Source organism: Pan troglodytes, chromosome 23, assembly GCF_028858775.2.
Source record: "Pan troglodytes isolate AG18354 chromosome 23, NHGRI_mPanTro3-v2.0_pri, whole genome shotgun sequence".
Lineage (NCBI taxonomy): Eukaryota > Metazoa > Chordata > Mammalia > Primates > Hominidae > Pan > Pan troglodytes.
In genome coordinates, this window is record NC_086016.1 from 45,855,539 (window position 1) to 45,875,206 (window position 19,668).

The following is a 19,668-nucleotide window of genomic DNA, read 5'->3' on the forward strand; positions in this document are numbered from 1 at the left end:
TAAAGCTCAAAGGGCTCCGCATGCTCCCTCATCTCAGAACAAACTGGTAACCCAGGAAGCGCTGGTAGGTGCTAGCTCCCACCCCCACGCCTCTCTTACCCCCTCCTGTGGGTGGTTTCTCTCCAGGATCTACACTCGGTGCTGCCACTACCCCAGCCCTTTGTCCTCCCTAGGCCCTCATTTTCACATCTATAAAAAGGAAATAATCACAAGAGCACAGGGCCGTCCTGAGAATCAAAGTGGGTAGAGGGCAAAACAGCATCTGTAATGGGTAATCCACCCAACCTGTCTCCTCCTCCATGCAGTCTCCCGAGATCCTCCTCTTCAGAACCCTCATTACCAGGCCATTTACCTGACCCTGAGAACAGCCACCCTGGCTTGTCAGTTAACTTTTCAGTGTTAGGATTCTGGCTTCCCCCATGTCACTGCAAGTGCCACAAGGTCACCATCACCTCATGCCCAGCCCTTCTGAAACCTGTCTCTCCCAGGCACAGTGACATACACACCAAGAAAACTAGGACATCCATCTAGCCTGGGACCTGCACACCATGAGTCTCCCCTCAGCTTCGGCTCCCCTCAGCTTCAACCCCTGAGTTGTCTGAAAATGTAAGACTTAAATGAATCAATCTGGTCAAATCCTCTCATTTTTAATGAGCAAACTGAGGTTCAAAGAAACCAGGTGGCTCACCCACGCCCAGGCCCAGAAGCTTCCGTCTGCATCAGTGAGAATGCGCACACACTTCAGGACTGGCCGGAACCAGGGGGAAAATAAACTCAGGGCAGTGGGTGCTCTGGCTGAGCCAGGGACCGTATTTCAAAGCCCAAGCTCCATGACTTTGGGGCTGTGCCCCCTCGGGGACGAGCACCCAATTCAAATCAACCTGTTGACAAAACCAGTGGCAGTGATTGCATCAAACCAACACACAGGGACAAAATATTTTCACAGACACAATCGGATTTAATACAACCACCGTCCCAGGACCAACTACGCTGTAAGAATGAATAGGAACAAAGTCGGTCATCAACAGAAAGGTCCTTCTCAGAAGACACAATGGGCTCCTACTGTCTGGATCACGGTTTTACCTGGCGCTGTGCAGCAGAACTTTCAGCTGTGATGGGAACACTCCATATCTGCGCCACCCAATACGGCAGCCGCTAGCCCCATGTGGCTACTGAGCACCTGAAACATGGTGATGCTACTGAGGAACAGAATTTCCACTTTTATTTCATTTTAATTCATTAGATGTAAGCAGCCGCCTGTGGGCAGAGGCTCCTACGCTGGAGAGCACAGTCCTAACCCGCCATCTAAGCTAGAATGTCACAAGCACAAAAAGAATCCGAGCAAGCAGCACGGGATTGTGGGAAAAAATACCGGACAGGAAGCGAAGGCGGGATCTAATTATCATTGCCTTAGCCACCAGAAAGCCCCCACCACCCCTGTGAACCCCAGTTTCTCCATCAGCAGAGGGTGGGAAGGGGCTGACAAGGGACCAGGCCCTTCCGGCTCTGACCACCTGCAAGTTCATTAGGATCTCCTACACCTGGGCACTGGAAATCCAAGGAGGCCCGTGGGTTCCCTGCCATGGCAGGTGAATGGGGTACCTGTTAGTCCTGGCTACTTGCCCCAACCCCAGCACCAACCATGTCTCCCCCATCAGACTGAGAGCTCACTAAGGACAGGCACCAGATGGGCCCCTCTCGGCTTCCCCAGCCCCTAGCAAAGCATCTGGGCACAACAGGTGTTCAGGGCTTAAAAGTCAGCATTAACCACGAGCCTTTCCAGCATGTGTCTGGACCTGGGCTAAGCGCTCTCACCCGCCATTTTGCTCATCCTCACAGCCACACATCAGCGGGCCGAGGTGGTCTCTTCTCCCTCCGCAGAGACCACAGCTCAATGGGATTCTATGATCTGCCCAGGGTCACTCTGCTGGTAAGCCGCAAAACTGCATTCAAACCCAGGACTTCCAACTCCGAAGCCAGGTTCTTAATGTGTAAGCACTGATGCCTGCTACAAATCCATCCCCAGTAGCAGACGGAAGGAAAGGAAAAGAAAATATGAACTGGGCTACCTGAAGTCCACTTGGAGGGGCCTCAGAGAAGTGACACAAACCTCAAAATCCCTAAGTGGCTGAGACTTCCAGCATTTTAAAGCCTCCTAGAAAGAAGGCTGAGTACCCCTCCTTCTTGGGCCCTCATGGTTTTCCAAGGGCAACGGAGCACCCATAAGGCAGGGGAGAGGCTGGCCGTGGACTGGGAGACCTAGCTAGACCTGACCTCTGTCCCACAGCAACTGTGTGACTCCGAACAATTTGTGCCTTCTCTGAGCCTCTGAAAAAAAGGTGTAAGAATCCCTCACAGATTAACAGCGATAGAGCACTTGGCCCGCAGGACTTAATGAGTGGCCACAAAAGCCAACGACACGCTTAGCCATTCCTAAAGCATTTTAGGTCCCACCCCATGCGGCAACTGGCATGTGCTCAAGATAGCAGCCCATCGAACGCTCTGTTCTCCAACCAACACCCTCCACTGAGAGTCCCTACTCCAATCTTCCTCAGAAGAATGTCAGAGACCTGCCCTCAGGTGTCTGGAACTCCATACAGCTACAACAGCCAAGCCTACAGCTTTTCCTGAAACTGCCCGACTGCCGGTCCGGCGTGACCTTAGAGCCAGACACCTTCTAAACCACGCTGTGTCTGCCTCAAATACAGTGGCAACAAGGGAATCCCAGGGCACGTTTACAGAACAGGAAAGCTGCTACCTCCTTTCCCTAAAAACCTCAGATGGGGTACTATACAATCTCCTACCTCAGGTCTGGAAACAGACCAGCCTGGCTTTAATTCCCAGGTCAGCCACTCACCAGCTGAGTGACCTTGGACCAGCCTCTTCCCCTCTCTGAGCCTCTGTGCCTAGACTGTAAAGTGGGAATGACCACCACTAGCTCACATAGCTGTTATTGTGAAAGTGACGTCAGCTAATGCTGGGAAATGTGAATGCCCCAGGTCCTGCCTCGGTGATGGAGGCAGCCCTGAAACATGAGAATGTACAAGCAAGGCACTCCAGGCGGGGACTGGTCCCATCCCCCACCCGGAGCCCACGCTGGAAAGGAGGGACGTTACGTTTCCACGCTTAAAGCCCTGACGCCCATGTTATCTCCCTTCCCAGGTGAACACCAGGACTTTGCACTCATCAAAGGTTGGGCAGGATTCAGGAACAGAGAGGTTGAGTGACCTGTCCAAGGTCACACAGCCAGCCAGGTAAAGGGAGAAGCAGGGATGGGTGGCGGCCCTGGGCCCATCCTCCTGCAGCGCCGGCCAAATAGGCTCCATCTCCACGGAACGGGCCGCTCCCGAAGGTCTCTGACCTTGGTTTCCCCAGATGAGAACCAAGCCCCTTCCCACCCCGCCCCGCAGGGATCCGAGCATCGGGAGAGCGGTGGGCACGGCGGGGGCGGAGGCCAAGGGCGACCACCCGGCCCGGCAGAAGCCCCGGGCGCGGGCGCGGCGTCTACGCGGCCGCGCTGCAGGGCTGGGGCATGGCGTGGCGGGCGCGGTCGGCGCGGGGCTCACCGGACTTGGGGTAGGTGACGATCCACACGTCGCTGGGCCGCACCGGGAAGTTGGCGATCTCCTCCATCTTCCCGCGGCAGAAGGGCGGCAGCCGCACGCCATGGAACTCGAAGTACTTGCTCTCGAACTCCCCCGGGGTGCTGGGGGTCTCGGCCTCGCTCTCCGCCATTCCGCCGCCGTCGCCGTCGCCGCCGCCGCCTCCCGGCTCGCAAACCGCACGCGCCCGCGCCCGCGCCCGCGCCCCGCACACGCTCGCTCCCCACCGGCGCGCAGAGGCAGCTCCGCAGGCGTGACGTCATGGCGCCGCCGACGCGCGGCGGAGGCTCCGCGGGTATGACGTCATGGCGCCGCCCGGCACGCGGCCGCGGCGCTGCACGGGCGTGACGTCATGGCGCCGCGGAGCCGCGCCCTCCCCTCCCCGCCCCCGGCCGGGGTCACCCACCCGCTGCCGGGGCTGACAGAGACCCTGGCCCGCGGTCTGCAGCCTCCTCAGTCGTGCGTGCGTTCATTCCGCTCATAGCTTCTGTCACTCAGCAAGCGCTCAACACAGACGCATGAGATACCCTGGCTGGAAGGCCCTGAAAGGTAGTCGTCCATTCAACACGTGCTTAGCGCGCTGCTGATCTGTGCCAGGCACTGAGCTAGGCCCCCGACACGCGTCAGGGTAGAAGCAAGCAGAAGCCTGGCCCGGCTGGAGCTTACATTGGTAAATAACCAAGATAATTTCAGGTAAATGTTAGGTCCTATTAAAAATATGCGTCTTCGCCAGGCGCGGTGGATCACGCCTGTAATCCCAGCACTTTGAGAGGTTGAGCACGGGCGGATCTCCTGAGGTCAAGAGTTCGAGACCAACCTGGGTAAATGGTGAAACTGCATCTCTACAAACATACAAAAAAAAAAAAAATTAGCAGTGAGCTGTGAGCTTGCACCACTGCACTCCAGTCTGGGCAACAGGACGAGATCTTCTAACAACAACAACAAAAAAAGTATGGGCCACCTAGTCCAGCCAAAAAAAAAAAAGTGCTTTTTTTTTGCTTTTTTTTTTTTTTTGAGATGGAGTCTCGCTGTGTCGCCCAGGCTGGAGTGCAGGGGCGCGATCTCAGCTCACTGCAAGATCCACCTCCCGGGTTTACGCCATTCTCCTGGCTCAGCCTCCCGAGTAGCTGGGACTACAGGCACATGCCACCATGCCTGGCTAATTTTTTGTATTTTTTGTTTGTTTGTTTTAGTAGGGACGGGGTTTCATCGTGTTAGCCAGGATGGTCTCAATCTCCTGACCTCGTGATCTGCCCACCTTGGCCTCCCAAAGTGCTGGGATTACAGGTGTGAACCACCTCACCCAGCCAAAAAGTGCTTCTTAATATCCCACAAGTAGGGGAGGGGAGTGTTGGATTGCAAATTCCAGGACCCCAGATCTGTGGAGAAAAATTACAAAAATATACATTTAGTAAGGCACTTCTTGTGCAAACTATAATTTGAGAGCAACCGAGTTCTAGAGATCTCAGTGCAACCCCTTGCCAGTCATGCACTCAACAGACATATATGAAGCACCTACTAACATGCCTGGGGAAGCACAAAGATGAAAACAACACAGCCTGCTCTCATTCTCTGCAGCCGAGCATCATCAGCTGTGTAAAGGAAAAGAATGATTCCTACCTCTAAGTAGTGTAGCCAGGAGGATGGAAGGAGTTTACACCGACAAGAATCTGGAGCAGAGTGGCTGGACGGGACCTATTCCTACTCTCTCCTTCTTACTGTAGAGTGAGACACGTGCATTCTGACACCAAAGACGTACACATGGGCTGAGAAGCGCAGGCCATGTGTACATAGCAGACAGAGAGAGGAAACAGCAATTAATCCTGACTTGGGAAGCTTGTAGATGTCTTTCCAAAAAAGAAAGAGGACATTCCGAGCACCCAGCCTTTACTCAGAATAATTAGGCCAATGGCAAAAGGGCATCTAGCCAAAAGCTAGAGGGATTGAGTGAATGAATGAATATCCTGATGTTTCAGGTGAGGGTTCTCACTGTGGGAGAAGGAAGATGTAAGTGGGGAATGCGAGAAGGCAGGGAAGAACTCTATGGTATTGGATTGGAATTGGAGGTATTGACATGAGTTTATGATATTTTTAAATTCCTATTTCTTATATTTGCTGGAAAAGCCTTTAGGCAATGATATCTCAATAATACTAGGCATACCCACTGCCCAGATCTTTGCTAAATACTTCCCTCACCAAATGAACCTGGGGTTTCTTGGAGAAAAAGCCAACTCCAGGGCAAGGAAAGTACAAGATGAGCCTAAAACGTCTTGTTGAGTCTTGAACTCCTGCAAGTTCAAAAATGTTGGGAATAGGTCAGAAGGACACAGGGTATAGCATGAAAGTATTACCATAGGTCAAATCGGAAACAATTTGAGCATGTTAGACAAAAATGGGAAAAAACCCACATACCCAACAGTAGAATAGATAAATTGCGATATATTCATACAATGGAATACAGTAATTTTTTTAAAAAAAGGAATGTAACTGAGAAGAATGTCACAGTCAAAATGATGAACAAACTAAGCACAAAAAATGGTATGTCATATGATTCTATTTATATACAGTCAAAACCAAGCAAAACTGATCCATAGTGATAGAGGTGAGAATAGTCTTAACCTGGGGCAGTGGAAAGAGGGTTGACTGGGAGCAGACTCAAGGTTACCTACCCTCCATAGTGTTGGAAACATCATAGCTTGCTCTTAGTGGCGGTTACATGAAGATATAGACATAGATAAAAGTACAGACATGGACATAGATGCAGGCCTTGCTTCACGGATACACAACCAGGGGAGTCACACAGGGTTCTGTGCTCAGAAGGGACCCACACTTTGGAATTTAATGGTCTGTGGTCACTATCTTGAAATTGTTGCATTTATCTTTGGGTTTGTTTTGTAAGTGAGGTCTGGTCAAAATTAGCTGGGAGTGGTGACACACGCCATAATCCCAGCTACTCAGGAGGCTGAGGCAGGAGGATTGCTTGAACCTGGGAGATGGAAGTTGCAGTGGGCCGAGATTGCACCACTGCACTCCAGCCTGGGTGACAGAACAAGACTCCGTCTGAAAAAAAAAAAAAGCCATAATGGACATTAATGAGATAATTTGCAATATTTGAATATAGACTCTAGATTAGATAATGTTCTATTTTAAATTTCCTAAATTTGAAGACTGCACTGTGGTTATGTAAAAATGTCCATTTGCCTCAGAGGTACATGTGGAAGTATTTGGGGGTGAAGAATCATGATGTCTGCCACTTACTTTCAAATGGTTTTACAAAAATAAAACCACAATTATAACCCTAATGCAAGCACATGTATGTATACACATTGAGAGCGAGAAAGAAAATGTGGGAAAAGCCACAATTGGTGAATGTAGGTGATGATATATGTTCATTATGTAGTCATTTTCTATTTTGCTATAATGAGTTACCACAAACTCAGTTCTGTAAGTCAGAAGTCTGATGCTGGTACCACTAGACCAAAAGGAAGGTGTCAGCAGGGCTGCATTCCTTTCTGGAGGATCCAGGGGAGAACCTATTTCCTTGCTTTCTTTAGCTTCTAGAAGCCACCCACATTCTCTAGCTCATGGTCTCTTTCCATCTTCAAAATGGCAGACACAGTCTTTCTCACATCGTATCACTCTTTTTGTTTACTTATTTATTTGAGACAAAGTTTCACTCTTGTTGCCCAGGCTGGAGTACAGTGGCACGATCTCGGATCACTGCAACCTCCGCCTCCCAGGTTCAAGCGATTCTCCTGCCTCAGCCTCCTGAGTAGCTGGGATTATAGGCATGCACTACCACGCCCGACTGATTTTTTATTTTTATTAGAGACAGGGTTTCTCTATGTTGGTGAAGCTGGTCTTGAACTCCCGACCTCAGTTGATCCACCTGCCTCGAACTCCCGAAGTGCTGGGATTATAGGCATGACCCACCGCGCTTGGCCATATTGCTTTTACACTGACTCTTCTTCTGTCTCCGTCCTCCACTTTTAAGGACCCTTGTGATTACATTGTACCCACCCAATAATCCAAGATAATCTCCCTATTTTAAAATCAGCTGATCAGCAACCTTAATTTCATCTACAGCCTTAGTTTGACTTTGACATATAATATAACATATTCACAGGCTCCAAGGACTGGAATGTGGACATCTTTGGAGGACTGTTATTCTGCCTACCGCAATTGCAGTAAACTTTTCTATACGTTTAACTTTTTTTCGGAATAGAAACCTAAAGAAAAACCTTTATTAACAGAAAATCCCTAGGAATTTGCAAAAAGGCTGCTAGAACTAATAAGTGAGTTTAGCAAGGTCATAGGATACAAGGCCAACAAATAAAAACAATCCTATTTATACATACTAGCAACCAACAATTGGGAATTGAAATTTCAAAAATACCATTTTTAATAGCATTAAAAACTATTAAATACTTATATGTAGGAAAATATGCACAAGATTTGTATAGCAAAACCTACAAAACATTAGTGAGAGAAATGTTTTAAAACTTAAAGAAATGGAGAATTATACCCTGTTCATGGATTCAGCATTGTTAAGGTGCCCATTCTGCCCATTCTCACTTTTTTTTGTTTGTTTGTTTGAGACAGAGTCTCACTCTGTCGCCCAGGCTGGAGTGCAGTGGCACGATCTTGGCTCACTGCAACCTCTGCCTCCTGGGTTCAAGCAATTCTCCTGCCTCAGCCTCCTGACTAGCTGGGATTACAGGCACGCATCACCATGCCCGGCTCATTTTTTTGTATTGTTTTTAGTAGAGACAGGGTTTCACCATGCTGGCCAGGCTAGTCTCAAACTCCTGACCTCGTGATCTGCCTGCCTCGGCCTCCCAAAGTGCTGGGATTACAGGCATGAGCCACCATGCCTGGCCTCCTCACATTTATCTATAGAGTCAGTGCAATTCCAGGTAAAATCCCACTGGACTCTGCTGTTGAAATTGACAAGCTGACTCTAAAATTTATATAGAAAAATAGGCCAGGCGCGGTGGCTCACGTCTGTAATCCCAGCACTTTGGGAGGCCAAGGCGGGCGGATCATGAGATCAGGAGATCGAGACCATCCTGGCTAAGACGGTGAAACCCCGTTTCTACTAAAAATACAAAAAATTAGCTGGGCACGGTGGCGGATGCCTGTAATCCCAGCTACTGGGGAGGCTGAGACAAGAGAATGGCGTGAACCCGGGAGGCGGAGATTGCAGTGAGCCGAGATTGTGCCACTGCACTCCAGCCTGGGCGACAGAGCGAGACTCCATCTCAAAATAAATAAATAATAAGAAAAATAAAGAACCTAGAATAGGCAAAATAATTTTTAAAAAGAATAGCAAAGTTTGAGGGCTCACACTACCTGATTTAAAGACTTATTATAAAGCTACTTACCTTAACACTGTAAATCAAAACAATATGTAACTGACATAAGCATAAACATGTAAATAAATGGAACAGAATAGAAAGCTCAAAAATATACCCAAACATCTATGACCAATTGTTTTTTGACAAGATATCCTTAAAGAGCAGAAAGCAGTAACTTCTCATGAGCCGAAAATGTCCATCAAGGCCTGAGCCTTTGAATAGAGAAAACCTCACCGCTGCATAAGAAGGGGCATAAGAAGGGGCTGGATAGCACTTTGTCCTGAAGAGGCTCTTCTTCAGTAAGGTTAATCTAGCAGATCTCCAAATCTCAGCCCTCTGATACCCACTCCCAAGGCTGCTGAGACAGCAGGGAAGGCAGGTCGCTGTCCGCGGTGCTGAACGCACAGCTTCCCCTTTATCCCCCTGCCCTTCCATCCTGGCACGCTGGGTGACCACAACTCCCGATGCCCCTGATTTTCCTTTGTTATGTTCTGTCTTGGGGCATCTTTTCCTATTTCTATGTGCTATCTTCTTCTTAATAGGAGAAAAGGCATACAAATTTAATGTGCATACACGGGAGCCTTCAGAATGAAGGCCCAGCTTCCCCATGAGTTACAGAATCTTACATACCATTTTGAGGTTACAGAAAGAACAGGAGCTTAGATTCTAGTAAAACAGATTATGAGAGGGGAAAAGAAGCTTGACTAGCAAAGATGTCCTTGTTATGTGGATGAAGCCTCCCTTGGAGAGAATAGATGGTAAAGGGTGTGAGAGTCCCAATCGCTCTTGGGTCTGGGGAAAGAATAGAAAGGTGGGGGAGGGGAAGGGCCTGGCAGCATGCATGAGATTCTCTACAGATGCAAATTTCCCCACTTAAGGCAGCTTTGCAAGGCCACTTCTGTCAAGATGACCAAGTGGCAGCCATTTCAAAATATGTCAAAGAAATATATTTTGATGTAAAATATTTTAATTTCCTTCAATTCTCCACTTTGAAACTTCAAACAAGTTTCACATATCAAAAGCCAAGCCAGGATGGCTGCAGTGGCTCACACCTGTAATCACAGCACTTTGGGAGGCTGAGGTGGGAGGCTCACTTGAGCCCAGGAGTTCAAGACCAGCTTGGGCAACACAGCAAAACCCCATCTTTTTCAAAATAGAAAAAATTGACCAGATGTGGTGGCACACACATGCCCAGCTACTCAGGAGGCTGAGACAGGAGGATTGCTTGAGCCTGGGAGGTCAAAGCTGCAGTGAGCCAAGATCATGCCCCCTGCACTCCAGCCTGGGTGACAGAAAACAAACAAACAAACAAACAAACAAAAAAACCCAAGCTGATGGCTTTGGAGAAATTTGGGTTAGAGGTTGTTAGATTGAGATAGAGAAAAGGGGAGAAAAGACAGATTGGATAAATAGGTGCAAATTGAAATGTATCATCCCATATTGTCAGAGGCATTCAAACCAGAGTGACTCCTTTTTGAATAGGGGCTGGGTAAAATAATGCTGAGAACTACTGGGCTGCATTCCCAGGGGGCTAGGCATTCTTAGTCACAGAATGAGATAGTAGGTCAGAACAAGGTACGGGTCACAAAGACCTTGCTGATGAAACAGGATGCAGTAAAGAATCTGGCCCTTGAGGCCGGGCGTCGTGGCTCATGCCTGTAATCCTAGCACTTTGGGAGACCAAGGCGGGTGGATCACTTGAGGTCAGGAATTTGAGACCAGCCTGGCCAACATAATGAAACCCCAACTCTACTAAAAATACAAAAACTTAGCCGGGTGTTGTGGCACACGCCTGTAATCCCAGCTACATGGGAGGCTGAGGCACCAGAATAGCTTGAACCTGGGAGGCAGAGGTTGTAGTGAGCCAAGAGCATGCCACTGCACTCCAGCCTGGGCAACAGAGTAAGATTCATCTCAATTTAAAAAAATAAATAATAAAAAAGGCCGGGCGCAGTGGCTCACAGCTGTAATCCCAGCACTTTGGGTGGCCAAGGAGGATGGATTGTCTGAGGTCAGGAGTTCGAGACCAGTCTGACCAACATGGCGAAACCCTGTCTCTACTAAAAATACAAAAATTAGCCAGATGTAGTGTGTGCCTGTAATCTCATGATTATATATATATATGTATATATGATGGGAAGCAGTGGTCGGGCATGCCTCATTATATCCTACCCCCTTTTGGAATCACAGATAGAAAATATTCTCTTTTTAACGTTTCTAGTAGCTTTATTCATAACAGCAAAAACTGGAAACAAAGTATTGATATATTCATTCACTGAGCGAATGGTTAAACAAACTATGTATGGTACATCCATACTATGGAATACTATTCAGCGGTAAAAAAGGAATGAACGATTGATAAATGCAACAACCTGGATGAATCTCCAGAGAATCATGCTGAATGTAAAAAGATAAGCCCCAAAGATTACATACTATATTATTCCATTTATATAGTATTCTTGAAATAACAAAATTACAAAAATGGAGAATAGACAAGTGTTTGTTACGGGTTAAGGAGAGGGTGGGAGCAGAAGGGAAATGAGTGTGCCTATGAAAGGAAAACATCAGGGACCCTTCCATGTGAAGTGATCTATCAATGCCAGTATCTTGGTTGTGATACTGGACTATAGTTTTTTTTAAATGTTTTATTTCCATAGGTAACTGGGGAACAGGTGGTGTTTGGTTACACGAGTAAGTTCTTTAGTGGTGATTTGTGAGATTTTGGTGCACCCATCACCTGAGCAGTATACACTGCACCCAATTTGTAGTCTTTTATCCCTCACCCCCTTAGAACCCTTTCCCCCTGAGTCCCCAAAGTCCATTGTGTCATTCTTATGCCTTTGCATCCTCATAGCTTAGCTCTCATTTATGAGTGAGAACATATAATATTTGGTTTTCCATTTCTGAGTTACTTCACTTAGAATATAGCCTCCAATCGGCAGAGCTTTCAGTGAGCCAAGATTGCGCCACTGCCCTCCAGCCTGGGTGACAGAGCGAGACTCTGTCTCAAAAAAAAAAAAAAAAGAATATAGCCTCCAATCTTACCCAGATTGCTGCAAGTACTGCAAATACCGTCAATTCATTTCTTTTTTATGGCTGATGGCTGAGTAGCATTCCATCATATATATACACCACAGTTTCTTTATCCACTCATTGATTGATGGACATTTGGGTTGGTTCCACATTTTTGCAATTGAGAACTGTGCTGCTATAAACATGCATGTGAAGTATCTTTTTCATATAATGACTTTTTTTCCTCTGGGTAGACACCCAGTAGCGGGATTGCTAGATGAAATGGTAGTTCTACTTTTAGTTCTTTAAGGACTCTCCACACTGTTTTCCATAGTGGTTGTACTAGTTTACATTACCACCAGCTGTGTAGAAGGGTTCCCTGTTCACCACATCCATGCCAACATCTATTATTTTTTGATTTTTTGATTATGGCCATTCTTGCAGGAGTAAGGTGCTATTGCATTGTCATTTCGATTTCCATTTCCCTGATCATTAGTGATGATGAACATTTTTTCATATGTTTGTTGACCATTTGTATATCTTCTTTTGAGATTTGTCTATTCACGTCCTTAGCCCACTTTTTGATGAGATTGTTTTTTTTCTTGCTAATTTGTTTGCATTCATTGTAGATTCTGGATACTATTCTTTGTCAGTTGAATAGATTGGGAAGATTTTCTCCCACTCTGTGGGTTGTCTGTTTACTCTGCTCACTGTTGCTTTTGCCCTGCAAGAAGCTCTTTAATTTAAGTCCAAGCTATTTATCTTTGTTTTTCTCGTTTATTCGCTTTTAGGTTCTTGGTCATGAAACCCTTGCCTAAGCCAATGTCTAGAAGGGTCTGTCTGATGTTATCTTCTAGAATTTTTATAGTTTCAGGTCTTAGATTTAAGTCTTTGATCGATCTTGAGTTGATTTTTGTACAAGGTGAGAGATCCAGTTTCATTCTCCTACATGTGTCTTGCCAATTATCCCAGCACCACTGTTGAATAGGGTGTCCTTTCCCCACCTTATGTTTTTGTTTGCTTTGTCAAAGATCGGTTGGCTGTAAGTATTTGGGTTTATTTCTGGTCTATGTGTCTATTTTTATACCAGTACCATGCTGTTTTGGTGACTATGGCCTTATAGTATAGTTTGAAATAATGTAATCTGATGCCTCCAGATTTGTTCTTTTTGCTTAGTCTTGATTTGACTATGTGGGCTCTTTTTTGTTTCCATATGAATTTTAGAATTGTTTTTTCTAGTTCTGTGAAGAATTATGCAGTATTTTGATGGGAATTGCATTGCATTTGTAGACTGTTTTTGGCAGTATGGTCATTTTCACAATATTGAGTCTACCCTTCCGCAAACATGGGATGCATTTCCATTTGCATGTGTGGTCTATGATTTCTTTCAGCATTGTTTTGTAGTTTTCCTTGTAGAGGTCTTCCACCTCCTTGGTTAGGTATATTCCTAAGTTGTTTTTGTTTTTGTTTTTTTGCTTTGTTTTGTTTTGTTTTGCAGCTATTGTAAAAGGGGTTGAATTCTTGATTTGATTCTCAGCTTGGTCGCTGTTGGTGTATAGAAGAGCTACTGATTTGTGTACGTTAATTTTGTATCTGGAAACTTTGCTGAATTCTTTTATCAGTTCTAGGAGCTTTCTGAAGGAGTCTTTAGGGTTTTCTAGGTATACAATCATAACATCAGCAAACAGCAACCATTTGACTTCCTCTTTACCGATTTGGATGCCCTTTATTTCTTTCTCTTGTCTGATTGCTCTGGCTAGGACTTCCAGTACTATGTTGAAGAGAAGTGGTAAGAGTGGGCATTCTTGTCTTGTTCCAGTTCTCAGAAGGGAGAAAAGCTTCTTTAAATCTGATAGGAAATATTTACAATCTATTCTCTCTGAAGCCTGCTATCTGGAGGCTTCATCTGCATGATAAAACATTGGTCTCCACAATCCTTTACCGTAACCCAGATATTCCTTTCTATTGATTCCTTGTTATTGATAATAACTCTTTCAACCAATTGCCAGTCAGAAAATCTTTGAAACTGCCCTCTGACTTGGAAGCCCCCACCCAGCCGCTTCTAGTCTTGCCTTTCCTGACCAATATATATCTTACATGTCTTGATTAATGCCTTATGTCTCCCTAAAATGTATAAAACCAACTTGTGACCCAACCACATTGGGCACATGTTCTTAGGATCTCCTAAGGGCTGCATCACAGCCCATTGATCACTCATATTTGGCACAGAATAAATCACTTCAAATATTTTACAGCGTTTGACTCTTCATTGACAAGTATCTGTATGTACTATCAAATTTTTAGGATTAAGAACTTGTTGATTATAGAAATGTCAAACACATCCAAAATTAGAGGGAATGGTATAATGAACTTCTATTTTTTTACATATCATTCAAATGACAATGAACTTCTATATACTCATCACCCAGTATCAACTATTATCACTTCATGTTTTATCATCTCCCAAATATCCAGATTGTTTTGAAGCGAACCCCATGTATTCTGTAATTTCATTCATAAATACTTCAGTATGGATCTCCAAGGGATAAGAGCTCTTTGAAAACATATTCCCAATACATTAACACATCTAAGAAGTAATGATTTTTCCCTTACATCACTAAATATCCAGTTAGTGTACATGATTAGATTTATGGATGGGATGCTATGCTCAGAGGGGTTGAGGCCTCTGCCTAGGAATGACTAGTATAGCCAGATGATAAGGTTTGGCTGTGTCCTCACCCAAATCTTGAATTGTAGTTTCCATAATCCCCAAGTGTCATGGGAGGGACCCAGTGGGAGGTAATTGAATCATGGGAGCAGTTACTCCCATACTGCTGTTCTCATGATAGTGAGTGAGTTTTCACAAGATCTGATGGTTTTATAAGGGGCTTTCCCCCTTTTGCGCCACACTTGTCCTTCCTGCTTCCATGTAAAGAGGGATGTGTTTGCTTCCCCTTCTGCCATGATTGTAAGTTTCCTGAAGCCTCCCTAGCCTTGCTGAACTGAGTCTTTGCTTTATAAATTACCCAGTCTTGAGTAGTTCTTTATAGCAGTGTGAGAACAGACTAATACAGTAAATTGGTACCACAGAGAGTGGGGTGCTGCCATAAAGATACCCAAAAATGTGGAAGAGACATTGGAACTGGGTGATAGGCAGAGGTTGGAAGTTTGGAGGGCCAAGAAGAAGACAGGAATATGTAGGAAAGTTTCAAACTTCCTAGAGACTTGTTGGATGGTTTTGGCCAAAATGCTGATAGTGATATGGACAATGAAATCCACGCTGAGGTGGTCTCAGATGGAGATGAAAAACTTCATGGGAACTGGAGCAAAGGTGACTCTTGCCATGCTTTAGCAAAGAGACTGGTGGCATTTTGCCCCTCCCCTAGATATCTATGGAATTTTGAACTTGAGAGAGATGATTTAAGGTATCTGGTGAAAGAAATTTCTAAACAGCAAAGTGTTCAAGAGGAAGCAGGGCATAAAAGTTTGGAAAATTTGCAGCCTAATGATGTGATAGAAAAACCCCATTTTCTGGGGAGAAATTCAAGCTGGCTACAGAAATTTGCAAAAGTAACAAGGAGCCAAATGTTAGTCATCAAGACAATGGGGAAAATGTCTCCAGGACATGTCAGAGACCTTCCTGGCAGTCCCTCCCATCACAGGTCCGGAGGCCTAGGAGGGAAAAATGGTTTCCTGGGCCAGGTTCAGGGCCCCCCTGCTGTGTGCAGCCTTGGGACTTGGTGCCCTGAGTCCTAGCCACTCCAGCTGTGGCTAAAAGGGGCCAATGTACAGCTCACGCCATTGCTTCAGAGAGTGCAAGCCCCAAGCCTTGGCAGCTTCCACATGGTGTTGGGCCTGCTGGTGCACAGAAGTTAAGAATTGAGGTTTGAGAACCTCCACCTAGATTTCAGAGGATGTATGGAAAGGCCTGGATGTTGAGGCAGAAGTCTGCTGCAGGGGTGGAGTCCTCATGGAGAACCTCTGCTAGGACAGTGCAGTAGGGAAATGTGGGGTCAGAGCCCCCACACAGAGTCTCCACTGGGGCACTGCCTAGTGCAGCTGTAGGAAGAGGGCCCCCATCCTCCAGACTGCAGAATGGTAGATCCACCGATAGCTTGCACTGTACGCCTGGAAAAGCCACACACAACACCAGCCTATGAAAGCAGCAAGGAGCAGGGCTGTACCCTGCAAAGCCTCAGGGGTGGAGCTGCCCAAGGCCATGGGATGCAAAGCTGCCACCTCTTGCATCAGTGTGCCCTGGATGTGAGGCATAGAGTCAAAGATCATTTTGGAACTTTAAGGTTTAATAACTGCCCCGTTGGATTTTGGACCTGCATGGGGCCTGGAGCCCCTTTGTTTTGGCCCATTTCTCCCATTTGGAATGCATGTATTTGCCCGATGCCTGTACCCCCATTGTATCTAGGAAATAACTAAGTTGATTTTGATTTTGCAGGCTCATAGGCGGAAGGGACTTGCCTTGTCTCAGATGAGACTTTGCACTTGGACTTTTGGGTTGATACTGGAATGAATTAAGACTTTGGAGGACTGTTGGGAAGGCATGATTGTGTTTTGAAATGGGAGCACATGAGATTTGGGAGGGGCCAGGGGTGGAATGATATGGTTTGGCTGTGTCCGCACCCAAATCTCAGCTTGAATTGTAGTTCCCATAATCCACGCATGTCATGGGAGGTACCTGGTGGGAGGTAATTGAATCACGGGAGTGGTTACCTCCATGCTGTCTCATGATAGTGAGTGAGTTTTCATGAGATCTAATGGTTTTGTGAGGGGCTTTTCCCCCTGTTGCTCAGCACTTCTCCTTCCTGAAGCCGTGTGAAGAAGGACATGTTTGCTTCCCCTTCCGCCATAATTGTAATAACTTTCCTGAGGCCTCCCCAGCCCTGCAGAACTGTGAGTCAACTAAACCTCTTTCCCTTTTTTTGTTTTTTTGTTTTTTTTTTTTTTGAGACTGAGAATTGCTCTGTCACCCAGACTGGAGTGGTGCAGTGAAGCGATCTCGGCTCACTGCAACCTCTGCCTCCCAGGTTCAAGCAAGTCTCCTGCCTCAGCCTCCTGAGTAGCTAGGATTACAGGTGCCCACCACCATGCTGAGCTAATTTTTATATTTTAAGTAGAGACAGGATTTCATCATGTTGGCCAGGCTGGTCTCTAACTCCTCACCTCAGTTGATCCACCCACCTCAGCATCCCAAAGTGCTGGGATTACAGGTGTGAGCCACCACGACCGGCCAACCTCTTTCCTTTATAAATTACCCAGTCTCAGATAGTTCATAACAGCATGAGAACAGACTAATACACCAGGACATAGGGCTGGGGCAGACAGCGCTTTACTAGCATCACGTGATTCCAGCTACAGATGGGCATATAGCAGCCCCCTTCCCACAGATGACATGGAGCAAGTCTGAAGCACAGGGCACTGGCTCAGGCAGGTGGTCATATCAATGGGGTGGTCCCCAAGGACACCAGTGCTCAGGAACCACAGGCCCCAAGCACACTCCTGCCAAGACAGGTCTAGGTCAAGATTAATTACATTAGAATCTCTGCAGAAGAGCCCTCAGCATCAGTATTTTGACCCAGAATTCTAGTATCCAGACAGCGGAAGCACAGCCTACCCTGGGCTTGAATGCAAACTTCACCATTGAATGTATAACCCGAGAAAAGGAACCTCAGCTCTCTTAGCCTCAGATTCCTTGTCAGTTTAATTTACTGTGGGTCACCCCCATCCTACATTTGCACTTGCACTTTCCCTTCCAGAATGACTTCCCTGCCAACTCATATTCTAGTATCCATAAAGACCCAGTTCAGAAACTAGTTCCTCTGTGGCTAATCCCGTCCTGAAATCATTTCTCCTTCCCCTGACATGGTGGCATTTATTACATGTGTTATGGGCTCGGAGAGGAGCTGGAGGCTCTTTAGAAACCAGCTATTCCAACCCTTGACTTTCATGACAAGAAATTGAGGAGCTGATCGAGGAAAAGACTTGCTCAGTGTCCTAGAGCAGGTGCACAATGAAGCTGTGATAGTCGGGGATCTTTCTGTTGCCCAGAGCACAGACTCGGGCATTTCTAGATCAGCCACTTGCCTCTCTGAGCTTCAGTTTCCTCACCCATAAAACGGGGAGGATAATGCCCACCTCTCAGGGTTGCAGTGAGATTTAGATGATGGGCTTTGTAAACTGCAAGGTGATGTGTACTTGTGAGGGCTGCATTACCTGTTACCTCCATGGAGACAGCATTAAAGGCATAGGAGCTCCTTGGGGAAGGGATCTGTCTCAGGCAGCAGGAAACACCCAGCACACAACTGGTGCTCAGAAAGCCAGGCAGGGAGGCTTGTAGCAGGCCCAGGAATGTGGCCCACAAACGGGCGCCATAGCTGCTCCAGGGCTCCAGGGCTCAGAGAGGTTTCTGGCTGGGATACCAGGGGAAAGAAGAGGGTGGAAGACCCAGAACTTTAGCAGACTTGGTGGGAGACCATGATACGGGGGCCAGAGAGAGGTCTGACATCACACAGATCTGGACTCCAGTGGCAACTCTTCTGTGTTTTGCCTGGACTACTCTCCACCCGGGGGCTGATGTGAGGCTCACAGGAGGCCCCCAGCGGGTGACACACCCAGTCTGGTGCCCAGCACGCTGTGAAATGTAATTAACACAGCTTCACTCCCCACTGCCCCTTTCTGAGCAGTCATCTCCATCATTTGATATAGTCTGCAGTAAGCACTTAATTTTTTTTTTTTTTTTTTTAGACAGAGTCTCACTCTGTCACCCAGGCTAGAGTGCAGTGGCACCATCTCGGCCTGCTGCAACCTCTGCCTCCCATGTTCAAGAAATTCTCGTACCTCAGCCCCCTGAGTAGCTGGGACTACAGGTGCCCGTCACCATGCCTGGATAATTTTGGTATTTTTAATAGAGACGGGGTTTCACCATGTTGGCCAGGCTGGTCTTGAACTCATGACCTCAAGTGGTCTGCCTGCCTTGGCCTCCTAAAGTGCTGGGATTACAGGTGTGAGCCACCGTGCCCGGCCATGAGCACTTAATTTTATCAAGTAAATATTCCATGAGGCGTGTGTTATCATCTCCATTCTATCCAAGAGTGGCCTGAGGCCTGGAGAGGTGAGGAATTTCCCTGGGTCACATCAATGCTGACTTGTAGAGATGGGACTCAAACCCAGGTCAGCCTGAATTCAGAGCCCAGGATCCCTTTTCTGCTCCATAATGTGGGGCTGTGTCAGGAGGATCCTGGTAACAAGTTGGGGATTCTGACCTGGCTCGGTTCCTAGGCTGTCAGCTGGGCCACCTCTAGGCTCCAGGAAGGGCATGACACCAATGGTAGATGATGGCTCTATAAGCCAGGTCAAGCTCATTCATTCTGAGGCTACATTAATAGAGGCAGTGGTCAGGAGGTGGGAGGTGAAAGACAATTTAGAAACAGTACTGGTCATATCACCTCTGGGGCAGTGCTGGACTCCATGCTCCCAGAAGGTTGTGAACAAACTCAGGGTATGGGGCTGGAGCTCCCTGAACAGCATCACTGGGTTGGCGATGTCCCTGAGGAGTGGTTGTAAGGTGTGAGCTGCTCACCATGGAGAAGAGTGACCTCAGAAGATCAACACCCTTTGTCCCCTCTCCCCAGGCAGGCAGAGCAAGCAGAGTCTGTGGGTCCAGGGTGCAGAGCTGGGATCCA

General features: G+C 46.9%; 1 protein-coding gene across 1 annotated transcript in view; it reads right to left on the minus strand.

The window, feature by feature from the left end:
• Positions 1-3,860, minus strand: part of SULT4A1 (sulfotransferase family 4A member 1) — a 38,774-nt gene extending 34,914 nt beyond the window's left edge. Inside the window, exon 1 of the mRNA XM_001172043.6 lies at positions 3,567-3,860. Within this exon, the coding sequence (XP_001172043.1) occupies positions 3,567-3,735 (169 nt within the window). The 5' untranslated portion in view covers positions 3,736-3,860. The remainder of the gene's footprint in view (positions 1-3,566) is intronic.
• Between the last annotated feature and the right edge of the window lie 15,808 nt (positions 3,861-19,668).